The 14404-nt window shown below is 39.4% G+C and overlaps 1 protein-coding gene across 1 annotated transcript; it reads left to right on the top strand.

Annotated features, from left to right (window-relative positions):
- The first annotated feature begins 1135 nt into the window (after positions 1 to 1135).
- On the top strand, positions 1136 to 14083 carry atp5pb (ATP synthase peripheral stalk-membrane subunit b). The gene is made up of 7 exons (XM_056274707.1): positions 1136 to 1257; positions 2421 to 2457; positions 3201 to 3346; positions 4704 to 4867; positions 11433 to 11558; positions 13254 to 13433; positions 13826 to 14083. The coding sequence occupies exons 1-7, from the start codon at positions 1230 to 1232 to the stop codon at positions 13901 to 13903; spliced, it is 759 nt and encodes a 252-aa protein (XP_056130682.1). The 5' UTR covers positions 1136 to 1229; the 3' UTR covers positions 13904 to 14083.
- Positions 14084 to 14404: the final 321 nt, after the last annotated feature.

The raw sequence follows: 14404 nt of genomic DNA, 5'->3' as shown, positions 1-14404 counted from the left end.
GGCATGTTAAGCTTGGGCAGGACAAGTAAGCAAACTTATACAAATAGGAAAGTCAGCTACTCACTTACCTTAGCTGCTGAATCTCCCGCCACGGAAGAGAGGAAAAAAAACTGTCGTCGTGATGTCACTAAAGTGGATGGCCTTTTTTCTAAATGGGTGGATTCCCCAATCTGACAGGGTGGACAACCATTTAAGGGACACACACAAACTCTTATTTTTTTATTAAATAAAAATGTGATTTTTTATTACCAAATGATCAATACCCTTAATTTGAGTAATATCTTATTTAACAAAATAATAATATGAAAACAAAAATGTTAGATTTTATGATTTGCCCTGTGATGGACTGGTGGCCTGTCCAGGGTGTCTCCTCGCCTACCGCCCAATGACTGCTGGGATAGGCTCCAGCATCCCCGCAACCCTGACAGCAGGATAAGCGGTTCAGATAATGGATGGATGGATGATATGACTATATTTTACTCAAATTGAAACTGAATGAGCAGTGCATGGGGCACTGCAAAATAGTATGCATCCTCTTATACAAAAGTGGAAAAAAATCTAGAAAATATCTTAAGAGCCAAGTAATGTTGTTTTACTATTATAAAAACTTAGCTCAATATAACAAACCTTTCATAGTTATTTTATACACACACACACACACACACACACACACACACACACACACACACACACACACACACACACACACACACACACACACACACACACACACACACACACAAAAACTTTGTTAAAAGAAAAACTCAACGGTAGGTAAAGTGCTCCACAAAGAAGGAGCAAAATAATCCAGTGAGTCAATCATCAGCTCTGTGTGTGTGTGTGTGTCTGTCTGTCTATCTATCTATCTATCTATCTATCTATCTATCTATCTATCTATCTATCTATCTATCTATCTATCTATCTATCTATCTATCTATCTATCTATCTATCTATCTATCTATCTATCTATCTATCTATCTATCTATCTATCTATCTATCTATCTATCTATCTATCTATCTATCTATCTATCGATATATATATAATTTTTTTAAGATCGCTTATCTTTGCGAACAGGGACACCTAGTGGCGTGAGAAGCTATTATCTCGCGATGTTTTACGAGGATTTACTCCGGCTCCGCCATACTTGTGGCTCTTTGCAGAAGGGCACGAAAAGGCTGGAACAAGGGTGTCAACAGTACTAAAGACTTTGGCACTTCATCCACCAAACATGCTGTCTAGGCTCGTTTTCGTATCAGGTATGCAATAGTCCAGACTTTGACACCGTAAAGAAACAAACCGATCTTGGCTTGACGGAATTACAAACGAGGAGGGTGTACATTTAAACGTGGATGTGAAGCTGAAGGGTAAAGTGAAGGCCGCACATTGAATGAGAGACATGCTAACGCTAGCGACTTTGACCAGCAGTTCTAAAGCTAAATTACAAATCTAATCTGAATATTATAGATTTATGCCAGCAGCTTTTCGGGGATTGTCATCAAACTTGTTTAGCTAATAGATGTTTTCACAATCACATTTGTAGATAAGTCTGTACAGCCGTCTTAACAACTGGTTAGCAAGCCCTAGCAAAGTCGGATGATGGCTAGCCCTGCATGATTGTAAATGTCACCTTTTTGACACATATAGATTTGTTATTGTGCATAGCAGACTGTTTGCAGTCTTACGCTACGTTAAGTACTTACAGCAGATAAGAGTCCAATTTAAATGATAGTTCTGCTTTTGCTGGGTCGTTTAGCGATTGCAACTTTCTTTGAAGTGTGGTGGCCAGTGATACAGAGAACTTGCAAAAAAAACTCAATGAGACGAGGATCCTTCAAAATAAGACTTTTATTGACGAATCAATAAAGTCTGAGTCAGGTCTGCAGAGTGACTGAAAATCAGACAAAAGCCTCCCTGTCTTTATACCATTTACAAATCTAGTGAACAATCTACTTGCGTCGGTCAATGTCCTGCTGTTAATCAGGGACCTTGTTGATCAGGACATGTTGGCCTCTCTATCGATGTAAGGATGACGTTAGGATGTCTTCAGTCCTCCCCCTTTGACAGTCTAATGCTTGTCTTGATATGCTGCTGCTACTACTGCTGCTACTGTTTTCTGCATAATAATGGTTACACTTAAGTAATGGAATGTCACTTATCATACTTTTGGGCATAAACAAGTTTATCTTTTACAGACGTTATGTCCTGGTTATATGGCCTTGTGCTACTTGCCACACTTGTTTGTCACTCTAGTCACACGAAACAACGGACACCCACATGTGCCCCTGCACACCACCATAGAAGCTTTGAAACCTTCATACTGAATAGCACCAGGACCTTATTGACTGCTAACGTTCCCATTGAAGGCACTATATGTTAATTCTTTGTTTTTTTTGTCTCTCTTTTTTGATGTTGCTTGCAGCTAGTGCCCTGAAAGGCAGTGGTCCCCTTGGCGCTGGGTATGTGACATGGATGTTTTCTTAAAAATAGTGATGTTTACTTTTGTTGCCGTTATATTTTTTATAACCAACACATCACATTAATACCCAAATTTTATATATATATATATATATATATATATATATATATATATATATATATATATATATATATATATATATATATAAACTTAGCACATATATATAAACTTAGCACACAAAGTAAGGAAATTTGTTTTTGGTAGATTATTTTTTTGTTGTAACAATGCTTCTTGACAATAAATCTTATATCAGGCACCTGATTGTCAGCACCTGGGGTACCAGAAGCTCAAAACAAGAGTCAATAGCAACAGCAAAGTAAGCTCTTTGGCATTGGCAGGTAAGATTTGGCAAAATTTTCATGGGTGCAACCCACATACTCAGCTCTGCTGCTCATCCCACAAATGCATGTTCCTTACAAATGAGTCACCATTTAAAAGGGAAATGAACAGGCTTTCCAACGGTATAAGATTTATTGCCAAGAAGCATTGTTACAACAAAGAAATAATCTACCAAACACAAATTTCCTTACTTTTTGTGCTAAGTATATATATGATACTTTATTATCAAACGCAAATATTCACTGTTTTTGTTTGTCCATTTAATGATGTCCTACTTGTACAATATTGTGTTTAGATTAGACTAATCTCCTGAAGGTCTCTTTGGCACTTGCATATTCAATCAGAGGTATAGCTATAGCTTCTGTTGTCTTTTGTGTGTCATAGTTTGGTCCAGGCCTCCCATTCCCTCCACACATCTTCCCAGAGTCTTGCACCAGTACCTCCACTACCAGAGAAGGGAGGCAAAGTCCGCCATGGCTTCATCCCTGAGGAGCTGTTTCAGCTCCTGTACCCCAAGACTGGGGTCACAGGTTGGTACTAGTTACTAAAAGTGGGCACACACTGTAAAAGCATGCTTCAGAATAATGTCATAAACAACAGATGGGCCATTCATGTTCTAGCTACATAGATCACAAAACATATTTCCTTACATACACATACCTTTTGAAATAAGGGCAGAATAAATTGTTAATATTTCATGTCAAATATAGCAACTTCTCTCTGTACACTGACAGAGGAATTGGACAGCAACAATTTTCCTGTTCAGAGTTATTTACTGATACATAAAATTATAAGTATCTATGCTTGCCATTTGATCATCTAGTTTCAGAATGCCTGTTCTCATATTATGAAAAGAGGTCAACCCATGCCCCAAGACACTTCCAGTCAGTTCAAAGAACATGCACAATAAAATTAACATTTAGCACAAATACGTACAGGGGAAAGTTCAGATTTTTTGACACAAGGTTGTATGGTTTACTCACTGCTAATGATGTTGATGCATGGACATTAGCCTGGTCAGTTAGTCCCATTTGGTCAGTTAGTCCCAAAATGGAACAGCAGTGAATAGGACTGACTAATAATAGCAACAATATGCAAAAAAAGGTTTAACCCATCCAAAATAGAATACATCTGTCTTGTATTAGCAATGCTGTTTCTCTTCATGGACAAGTGCTGTATCTTGGAATTTTTGAATTTATTTTGTTTGTTGACGAAGCATCCTTCAACAAACAAAATAGTTCCTCACAAAGAAAGGTCTGTGAGGAAAAAGCGTTGGTAATACATGGCAGATGTATTCTGTTGTGGTAAAAGCCGTTTTTTTGCATGTTGTTACTTAAAAGGTTTTCATTAGCTCACCCTGTTTGCTGCCGTTCATTTTTCTTTGACAAGTTCGTGATTCACTGCAACAAGCATCCAGATCTCTGGGACCTGGGAATTTCTAACCGGGCTAATGTCCTTGCATCAATATATCTACTTGTGGGAAACTCGTACTAAAAAATCATAAATCTGGAACTACTCCTTTAAGATTGCCAGTAATGATCAGTACTCAAATTTTATGTCTGCGATGCTATTTTGCATTGCAGTTCATATGTCCAAAATTGCATCAGTTCAACATTTATGAAATCAGTCCCTAAGATCTAGCCATCACAACTATATATGATTATTTTTCTCTAAGCCAATCTAAATCATCATTCATCTCTCCAAAATTCTAACACAACGGTGGTACACTATACACCTATTTTTGTTCTCCAGTGCAAATGTACGAATTAATTTCTTTATATCGCCATATGTTCAGCTGCTTCATTGTTTAACTAGTATAGTTTTTTTACTTGCTTGGAAATGACTTTGGAAATGGCTGATGCTTGCCCTTATTCCTATTTTCACAAGGTCCCTACATGCTGGGTACTGGCCTCCTTGTCTACTTGCTCTCCAAGGAAATCTACGTCATCAACCACGAGACCTTTGCCGCCCTTTCCATAGGCACTGCCATCATTTATGGTGTCAAGAAGTTTGGCCCTAATGTTGCAGCTTTTGCTGACAAACTGAATGAGGTAGGCTACTGAACACATAGATTAGTGTCTTTATATTGGTGTCATGTACTGTCAATAGTCTATCTGTGTGTGTGTGGGGGGGGGATCCCTGGGGCAGGGGTTCTCAAACTTATTACTCAAAGGTCCACATTTATTTTTATTCAAGGTCACAGGTCTGGAATGATTGGAAATAACAAAATAACATTTAATCAACTCACTTATAACTTTTAAGCAACATAAATTGAAATAAATTTTGACAGTGACATCTTCATTAACTAATTTACCAAGTTAGAAGTACCAGCAGCAGGTTTTTGTTTCCTAGGATGGCAACAGGATGTTCTGTGAAGACCCGCCCTTCTCTGCCTCTTATTGGTTCTAACCCTAACAAAAATTGCATACTGGCAGGCAACTTGTTACTGTCATTTATGGGACTAGTTCCTCTGCTCTCTGTGTTTAAACTAGGGTGGGACTCACCCCCTACACACAAACACACAAACACACACACACACATATGCATACACGCACGGCACAGAGGAGAGGCAGTGAACCAGGTGAAGTGAGTATAGTGTTACTTGAGTTGACAGAAACTACACTTGTTACGTTACCGTACGTGAAATAAAAGCTTTGCACCACCTCCAAAGCAAATTATCCAGTGTAACGTTAAAACATGAACTCCATAGCAACAGCACACAAAATAGAAACTGTTACACTTCATGACATATTGTATTTATAACCCGAGGTATGGGCTAGGTCCGGATTGACTTGCTGTTCGGTCCGGATGTGAACCGAGGTCTGGACTTTGAGAAGCCCTGCCCTAGGGTATAATGGCAACATTGGTGTTAAAGGGAAAATTCACAGAGTTTTCAACCTTATCTCTGTTTATGTATCTGCGACAGGGATAGCATGTAAAAAACATCTGCAGTTATTCCCGATCGTTTCTGCATCTCTGGCGCGGCAGTGAAACATATATTTTTTTCTGGCTGGAAAAACTAACAGGGTTTCTAACAGTCTAATCTCCTCTAAACATGCTGTTGAAAAAACATATCCTCATTCTCTCAGCTAAGCTACACTTACGATGGTGGCAATGACGTTACACAACATGTAGGTGCTCTGGGCAGGAGAACACCCTATTTCTTCATCAATATAGTATGCAGTAAGAACTTTATTGCATCAGTCGACTACATTACTCATCAGTACTGATTGCACATAGACAAAACCATCGATGAAATTTCCCTTTTTAAGTTCACAACACCAAAAACATTAATTTGTAATTACAAAGTGAAAGATGAAATTATTGCCAAGTGCTGATTTGCAACTAGGTGAAATTAACAAACACACAATAGCAAGCATGAAGTGCTGATCACTAATTAGTGATAGTGTAAAATAATTAGCCAGGCAATGGGATGTCGCTTGCTCATATTGGTTTACAAAGTAAGCCCTGTCAATGACTGGATTTAATGCACAAAATTGAAAGTGGACCCCCTCTACTGGCCAAAAAGGGCAATGATACATTGCATTAAAGGTTAGTAGCCCTGACGTTGAAATGACACAACATGAAAACCCACAGGGGAGTATAGGGCCTGCATCTCACCTGGTGTGTATGTATATGTCAGAGGTGGGACCAAGTCATTGTTTTGCAAGTCACAAGTAAGTCTCAAGTCTTTGCCCTCAAGTCCCGAGTCAAGACAGGCAAGACCCGAGTCAAGTCCCAAGTCAAGACCGACAAGTCTCAAGTCAAGTCCCAAGTCCTACCGTTTTGAGTTTCGAGTCCTTTCGAGTCCTTTTAACAACAGAGAAATAATATTTACACAGATCATGTATGCTTTTAAGATCTGTATTTATCAAACCTTTTTTTGCAAGAACATTGTTCAAACACATTTGAAAGAAACAAATGCAAATGTAATTTGCACAAAAAGTGCTGACATTGTATTTCCATAGCATATTGCACTATAACTAGTTGCACAGCAGTTTCTGTCCTGTATTGTATTGATCTCATATCATATTGCAAAACCGTTTTCACCTTCAACTAGACAGGTCCTTTTGACTCCTTTCAAAACTTAAATCTAGCCTTAACCTTTTCCAAACATGTCATCACTTTAAAAAAAAAAAAATCCTCACTCCCCAAAAAATTATCTGAATTATCACTTCTGAAAAACTGCACCGACTTTCTGGAAGTGTCTTCACTTTTGAAAAATTTCCTTAAGATTCAAGTGTCCTGACTTTCCAAAAGTGTTTGTTTCTGTCTCAAAATATCCTCATTTTTGTAAAACAGTCTTCACCTTAAAACTTAAATCTAGCCTTAAACTAAAAACCATGTCTTCACCCTCAAACAGGTATTTGGATGAAGTGAGGATCACAAAAACAGTCCTCCAAAAAATGTTACTTTTCCAAATGTGTCACCACTTTCTAAAAAATATTTTCCAGTCTTTTTAACTCCTTTCAAAACCTAAGTGTAACCGTAACCTTTTCAAACATGTCACCACTTTATAAAAGATATCCTCACTCCCAAAAAATGATCTGCATTCTGTTAAAGTTTCCTGACTCTTCAGACTGTTCATCTTCATCACAATATCCTCAGTTTTGCAAAAGAGGTCCTAATTTTTTTAGTTTTCAAACATTTTCTCTAAAAATGTCTTCACATCTTCAACATATCCACACTTTCCAAAAACTCTCCTTCCACTCCAGCATGTTCACATCCTCCGTTACGGTCCTCACAGATATAGAAACACGCACAAACATAAATCTTCATGTAATATATTCACGCCTCTGTCAGTTCCTGTTGTTCCCTTGATAAAAATCTTTGTATATATATATATATACACACATGGAGGCTAAACCGCTAAAATAATTGGTATGCATCCATAGAGAGACTGAGACTGGTGTGTGTGTGTGTGTGTGTGAGAGAGAGAGAGAGAGAGAGAGAGAGAGAGAGAGAGAGAGAGAGAGAGAGAGAGAGAGAGAGAGAGAGAGAGAGAGAGAGAGAGAGAGAGAGAGAGAGAGAGAGAGAGAGAGAGAGAGAGAGAGAGAGAGAGAGAGAGAGAGAGAGAGAGAGAGAGAGAGAGAGAGAGAGAGAGAGAGAGAGAGAGAGAGAGAGAGAGATTGGAAGGGGGGGGCCAGAGGGCAAATACATGAACATAACAATGAGTAGGGTTGTGCTTTTCTATGTCAGGGCCCTATGCTGCATTGCATTTGCAAAAGATCAAATTGGCCAAAAGTCTGTCAGTCATTTGTGCACGATGGGGACGTAGTGTGATGCCACCATGGCTGAAAACTCGCTCCACTGGAGCACTAGAGGCAGGCACCGCCAAGACTCTGATGGCCGCTTGGAAGAGTGAAGGAAGAGTCTTCATGTTCAGTGCCCAGAACAAAAGGGCAGCCTGTCCTTTGGCTATGTCAAGGTAGTGACTTAGCTGTAGTACTGGAGTGGTCCCAACATCCTTCTTCTGCCACTTATGGTATGCAGCAAACAGCCCTTCTCCTTCTCCAAGATCCTCTTGCTCTTCTTCATCAACCAGAGGCACAGGTTGCTCAGTCTCTACAGCATCTTGCAGGATCAATTCTGGCAAAACATGTAACAGCAACAGCAGAAACAAAAGAGCCCTTATTACCATTGATGTTGGTGATAGTGTTAGACTGAAAAATGTAATTATTGTTGCAGTCAATTAGATCAGATTATGAGGAAAAAATTTGCATTAAAGTCAATATTTACCTTTAACTTGTTGTGCCACCTCTGCCTTGATGTCACGATTGACCAGCACATGGGGCTCCACCCACAGCAGAGAAAAGGCTGGATCCAAGGTGTCTGCTTTGAGGTACACTGGGTCTGAAAAGGGGGCAGTGATCCCATCTTGAGTCCTGGCCATTTTCACGTTAATGAAGATCCCAAGAAATCTTTTTTTCAGGGATACCTGGAGACTTCTGACCAGGCCGCTCAGGAAACGAACTTGAGACTTCAGCTTCTCAAGGTGGTGATTGAAGGACAAGACGGATGGAACAACTGCACTGATTGTGACGACCTTCTCCCCCTGTGTCAAATCAGTTGCTTCTCCAAACGGCTTCAAGATGTCCACCAACTCCTTCAACAGATTCCACTCTCGTGGTGTGAATGACAACTCCTTACGCCCAGCCTTTTCTAGAACAGCACAGAGCTTTAGACGATCACACTAGAGAACTGCCTTCACTTGCCTCAGTGTTGAGTTCCATCTTGTGTTGACTGCAGCAGGGATGCCTTTCTGTTCCCCAAATTCACTATCAAACACATCTTTGAATGTTGTGCTTGTGTGCAGCAGTGAGCTAAGTTTAGATAACTTGGAAAGAGAAGGACATACCACTTTTGATTCTTTCAAACCGTCTCCCACCACCAGCTGAAGAGTGTACGCAAAACACTGCAGGCGCTGTTTCTTTGCCATAGCAGCATCTACCGTTTGCTGATCTTCCAGGGTTAAGTCACACCAGAGCTCAGGGTCATCAAGATGATCTCCGTCATCATCATCCTCTTGTTCACTGGGGAAGCACACAGTGAATGCCTTTCGCATGTTAGCATCATTGTCACTAATAATGTAGTACAATTTATCTTTGATATTGTATTCATCACATATTCACTCAAATTGGTCACAGATTCGTTCAGCTGTGTGTGAGCCTTTGAAGCGGTTGCAGGCCAAGAGATTAGTCTTTAGCTGTATCCTCTCTGCCTCTTTCTCTATCCAGTGGACAGTGACACCAAGGAATCCCCTCATCTTTCGGTCAGACCAAATGTCCACAGTGACTGAAACATGGTCAGTGTTGCTCAATTGAGTTTTTAATTTTGAACGTCTCTCCTCAGCGAGGCTCTCTGTTTTTGATGTCAACGTTCTGCGACACACTGGGCTGTACTTACTGTCAAGTACCGTCAGAAAGTGCCGAAAACTCTTGTTTTCCACAATAGACAGGGGAAAGTTGCAATCAATAATCAAGTCGGACAGTATTGCATTGGTGATAGCTTTATGCTGTGGATGACTCGTGCTGTAATGCCCTACACGACTGTCCAGGAATTGTGAGATTGAAGGCTGTTGTGGTTCATTTATGATGCTTTTGTTCATCTGGTATTCTTCAAATCTGTAACAGGTAAGCATATGAAACAGATGTTAGAAAATCCCTTGTAGCCACACATGAATTGTATTTGAAACTACTCTTTACTCATGTATCAATCGTAACATTGTGTTAATATTAATTTTGTGTTAATATTAATTGTATACTGTATTAGTGTGTGTGTTGTAACATTACATTAATAAAATCAATTTCATTGTCATTGTACGCTATATTAATAATATTTTCACTGCTTTACCTTGCCATCAAACAGCCCTTTCCGTCAGGAAACTGAAGTTATATGCTTGTTAATTCACTCTCTCCAGCACACCAGATTCCATTGACAAAAAGAGCAATTTTACCTCGCATCACACAGAAATTGCTGGTCTACTGCTACCTCAATCATTAAGTTTATTTGTGCTATGTTATGTCTTCGGTGATAGTTCAACTTAGTTGTGATTTACCGAAATTACATAAACGACCTCAATGAGGCAGCAGTAAACAAGCAACTCCCGTGTGCTGCAAAGTAAAATGGCTATTTTTGTCAATGGAATCTGGTGTGCTAGAGAGAGTAAAATATACTTCGCTTTCCTGTCGGAAAAACTCGTCTGGCAGAAAGCTAAAATGGTAACGTACACATATTCTCAATATAGAGTACATTTAAACTGACCTTGATTTGATTAGGTTTGCTTATGTTTTACTGCTGACAGCAGTCTACTGTGTGTGATACACTGACCAAGCACCTTATACAATCCCGCTTCAAACATCCCAAACTATCCTTTTACAATATAAGTATGAGTAAGGGAATGAACCCGCAGTGGATGCAGATTACCGTGTTTGCAAGGTTACATTAACAGTGAGTTTACAGTCTCGTTGATTTAACTATGCAGCTAGCAATTAAGTTACTTAGCCGATAAGCTAGTGTTAGCTTTCATTCAAAACTTACCGTTCTTTGTGCAACTTCAAATGTCGAACGAAGTTCGAAGTTGTTGCGTCTCCGTCCGTAATCTTCGACCCGCATGTTTTACATACTGCAATTTGTTTTTTGTTGACCACCTCGTAATTTTTATACCCAAACGAAACTATCTTTGGTATCATTTTGCCAACTGGCGCGTTGTTATCTGTTATTCTTCATTGGTTGTCCTGTAATTTGATTGATTGGATGCTGTCGGATCAAAACAACGTGGATCTAATTTGATTGGATGTCGTGCCGACAGCGCGCTTGCTCTCACACACACACGCAGATGCACATGTGTATGTACAAAGAGAGACAGAGCGGTCCATGTCAACATAGTTTTTAATCTTTGGGTTTGGGGAAAGTAGCAAGTCTTTTCAAGTCAAAAGGGTCAAGTCCAAGTGAAGTCACGAGTTACTGATGTTAAAGTCCAAGTCGAGTTGCAAGTCTCTTTACATTTTGTCAAGTCGAGTCTAAAGTCATCAAATTCATGACTCGAGTCTGACTCGAGTCCAAGTCATGTGACTCAAGTCCACACCTCTGATGTATGTGTGTTATGCTTCGTAGGAGAAAGTGGCCAAGGCTCAGGAGGTGAAGGACCATGCCATGACCATCATGTCTCAGGCCATTGAAGATGAGAAGAAGGAGCAGTGGAGAGTGGAGGGAAGGTCAATGCTCTTCGATGCCAAGAGGGTGAGCAGCAGCAGTGACCTTTTCCTTTACATTCACACCTAGCTTACTGTTTTTTTTCTGAACAGCTGGGTTTTAAGGGTATATCAACTGTAGTTGTTAGAAGAGAAGAATTAACCATGTACATTTTATCAGTGATCAGTATATGGAATATTAAAATAAAGAGGAAATGTCAGCACAAATTATATTGTTTTGCCCAGAGAGTAAAACATTATTAGAGCTGATGCGGGTAAATTAAAGCACGGGACACCAACATACTGTGTGCGTACATTTGTATTTTTTTTCTTAGTTTCCTAGTTCAGCACAAGTTCTGCAGAGAGTCATGGGGATGTAATTACACTGCTTTTCTTAATGCACATTGTGGAATTTCCCAGAAATGTCTGTTAAATGAAGTTAAAAAAAAAAACAAAAAGTCAGTCTAATTTCTGAGCATTTTTCCAAAGGGTTTACATGTAGTTACTAAATGCTTAATGAGTGATTAATAACTCATTTATAAATGGTAATAATAACGTGTTATAATGTATTGAGACTTTTTGGGTTGCCCAGTTGGGAGCTCAGATTTGATCAACACAAGAGAATCTCCATAGACATTCTCTCAGAAACCACATGCACAGTGAGGACTGCCAATCCACATTCTCACTGAGCGGTGTACAAATGACATGACTTGAAAATATCAATGCATACTCAAAAGTCGGATTTTTATGTAGTAATGGTAATTTCTATTGCAATGGTTCTTAAGTTTAGGGTTAAGGTTAGGTAGCGGTTAAGTTTAAGGTTAGTAAGTGGTTAAGGTTTCAGGTTAGGTAGTGGTTAAAGTTAATTACTATTTTGTAAGGTTGCCATATGTTTGGCTATCTTTGTCTAAAAATGTGGTCTCTGAGAAAATGTCTGTAGAGACGAATGCTGCACGATTTGGTAAAAAAGTCATAATGCAATTATTGTGGACAGTATTGCAATTTGCAATTGCGATATAATAAATGTATACATATACAAATAATACAAATTTGTCGTGTTGCCGCGACATGTAGCGACTTTCATTTTGCATGTTTTACACAGTATGCTTTCTGCTCAATGTCACTAAGCTTGAATCCAAAATATCACCATATAACAGAGGTCGTGTTTATGTTTTTTTTTTTTTTAACCACCAGTTCATCAGTGTTAACCTGCTCGTTGTCATCGGTATCCATTTTTTCCTTCTTTCTGGTCTGCACACAGCACACTGAATAGTATGTGACTGTAGACTGCACACGCTTCACTGCCTAAACAGAGACTGATTGGTCCTCGTAATTATGGACGTAGATATGCAGACTGCACACAAACAGACGTTCACACGCGTATATTTTATTTAATTAAATCGCAGCCTTTTGCAATTATATAATTGCACAGGCTGACATTGCGATTGTGATTACATTAATCGTACAGCACTAGTAGAGGCCCCTCCCCCTTGTAGGCTCCCAATCTAATAACCCAGAAAGTCTTTTTGTGCATTAAAACATCTTATTACTGATTTATATAACACATTAACAAATGAGTTAACATTAAAAAAGTAAATTAGTGATGACTTATAAACCCTTGATAAGGAATGCCTTATTGCAACGTGTTACTAGACACTGATGCCAAAAAGCAGTACCATTGTGACAAGTCTGCTGGGCATAGGTCTGTCCTGTTGAACCTGAACTTTTATTTCCATTTCTTTAGAACAATGTGGCCATGCTGCTGGAGATCAACTACAGGGAGAGACTACACATGGTGACAAACCAGGTGAAGAAGCGCTTGGATTACCAGCTCGCCCTGCAGAACCTCCACCGCCAGATGGAGCGTGACCACATGGTCAACTGGGTGGAGAAGAATGTCGTCGGCAGCCTCACCCCTCAGCAGGTCAGTGATTGTCGCTCAGTCATAATTTCAAGTATTTACCTCTTATGAGGATAGCAAGTCTTCCAAAAAACCAAAAAAAACCATTGCTATTCATTGAGTCAGCTTTGATTTACGTTAATGTTGTTTAGCACATCTGGGAGTTTGAGTTTTAGGTGATTGATTGTTTCTGTTTGCCAGTGCTTTTCTGTATTTGTTTTTCTGCCATTCATTTAGAGATCGCTACTGAACCACAAGTAGAATTTTTCTTAAAGTTTACCCATATAGTTTCATCATTTTAATTTGTTGTGTACCTACCCATATTTAAGTGTTTTCCCACATACTGTTTTCCTGAATGCACAATCAAGGGCTAATTCTTGGGACCTTGTATTTTGTTTGCCTGTGTTTTCCTTTAGGAGAAAGAAAGCATCGCCAAGTGCATCACAGACTTGAAGGCTCTGGCCAAGGCCACCCAGGCTAAGGCTACGGCCTAAACTGTTAAGTCTTCAGAGAAGGCTACCCCCTAAAACCCAGACTCATTGTTGTGTGACAAGACATCACTGTTTCTTTACAGAATAAACCCTTTTTCTGTTTTAAGATGGTCTCTGTCATAATTGTGAGTGTGTACATACACGTCATCTGATGATAAAATAAAATGTTTGCTTATACACTAACCTGGCTTTGTGTGGGCTTTTTTTTTTTGGTCATGGCGTATTGATGTTTATTTGCTGAGTTGTAAAACCCCGGTTTCTTTATGCAATTGGTCTTAGTAATGTGAGGCGAAGTGTACAATATGCAAAACCATCCCCAACTGATAGCAGAGGTTCAGCTACAATATAATTGCATAAGAGCATTTTGTGACTCTTACGAATTTGACCCATGGTTTTACTGCATGGCGGTCCTAAACCTTTGGACCCATAAGCACCAAGACGTTTCTTATTTTCTGCTATGCCTTTATTGCGTAGCTTATACACACGTCGGTGCAACCTCACCGA

This window comes from Lampris incognitus, chromosome 2 (assembly GCF_029633865.1).
Source record: "Lampris incognitus isolate fLamInc1 chromosome 2, fLamInc1.hap2, whole genome shotgun sequence".
Lineage (NCBI taxonomy): Eukaryota > Metazoa > Chordata > Actinopteri > Lampriformes > Lampridae > Lampris > Lampris incognitus.
This window is presented reverse-complemented; position numbering and strand designations above follow the sequence as displayed.

Coding starts and splice junctions, on each gene's coding strand:
- atp5pb (XM_056274707.1), top strand. CDS start 1,230: ATGCTGTCTAGGCTCGTTTTCGTATCAG. Junction 3,347..4,703: donor CCCCAAGACTGGGGTCACAG/GTTGGTACTAGT, acceptor TATTTTCACAAG/GTCCCTACATGCTGGGTACT. Junction 11,559..13,253: donor TGCTCTTCGATGCCAAGAGG/GTGAGCAGCAGC, acceptor CCATTTCTTTAG/AACAATGTGGCCATGCTGCT.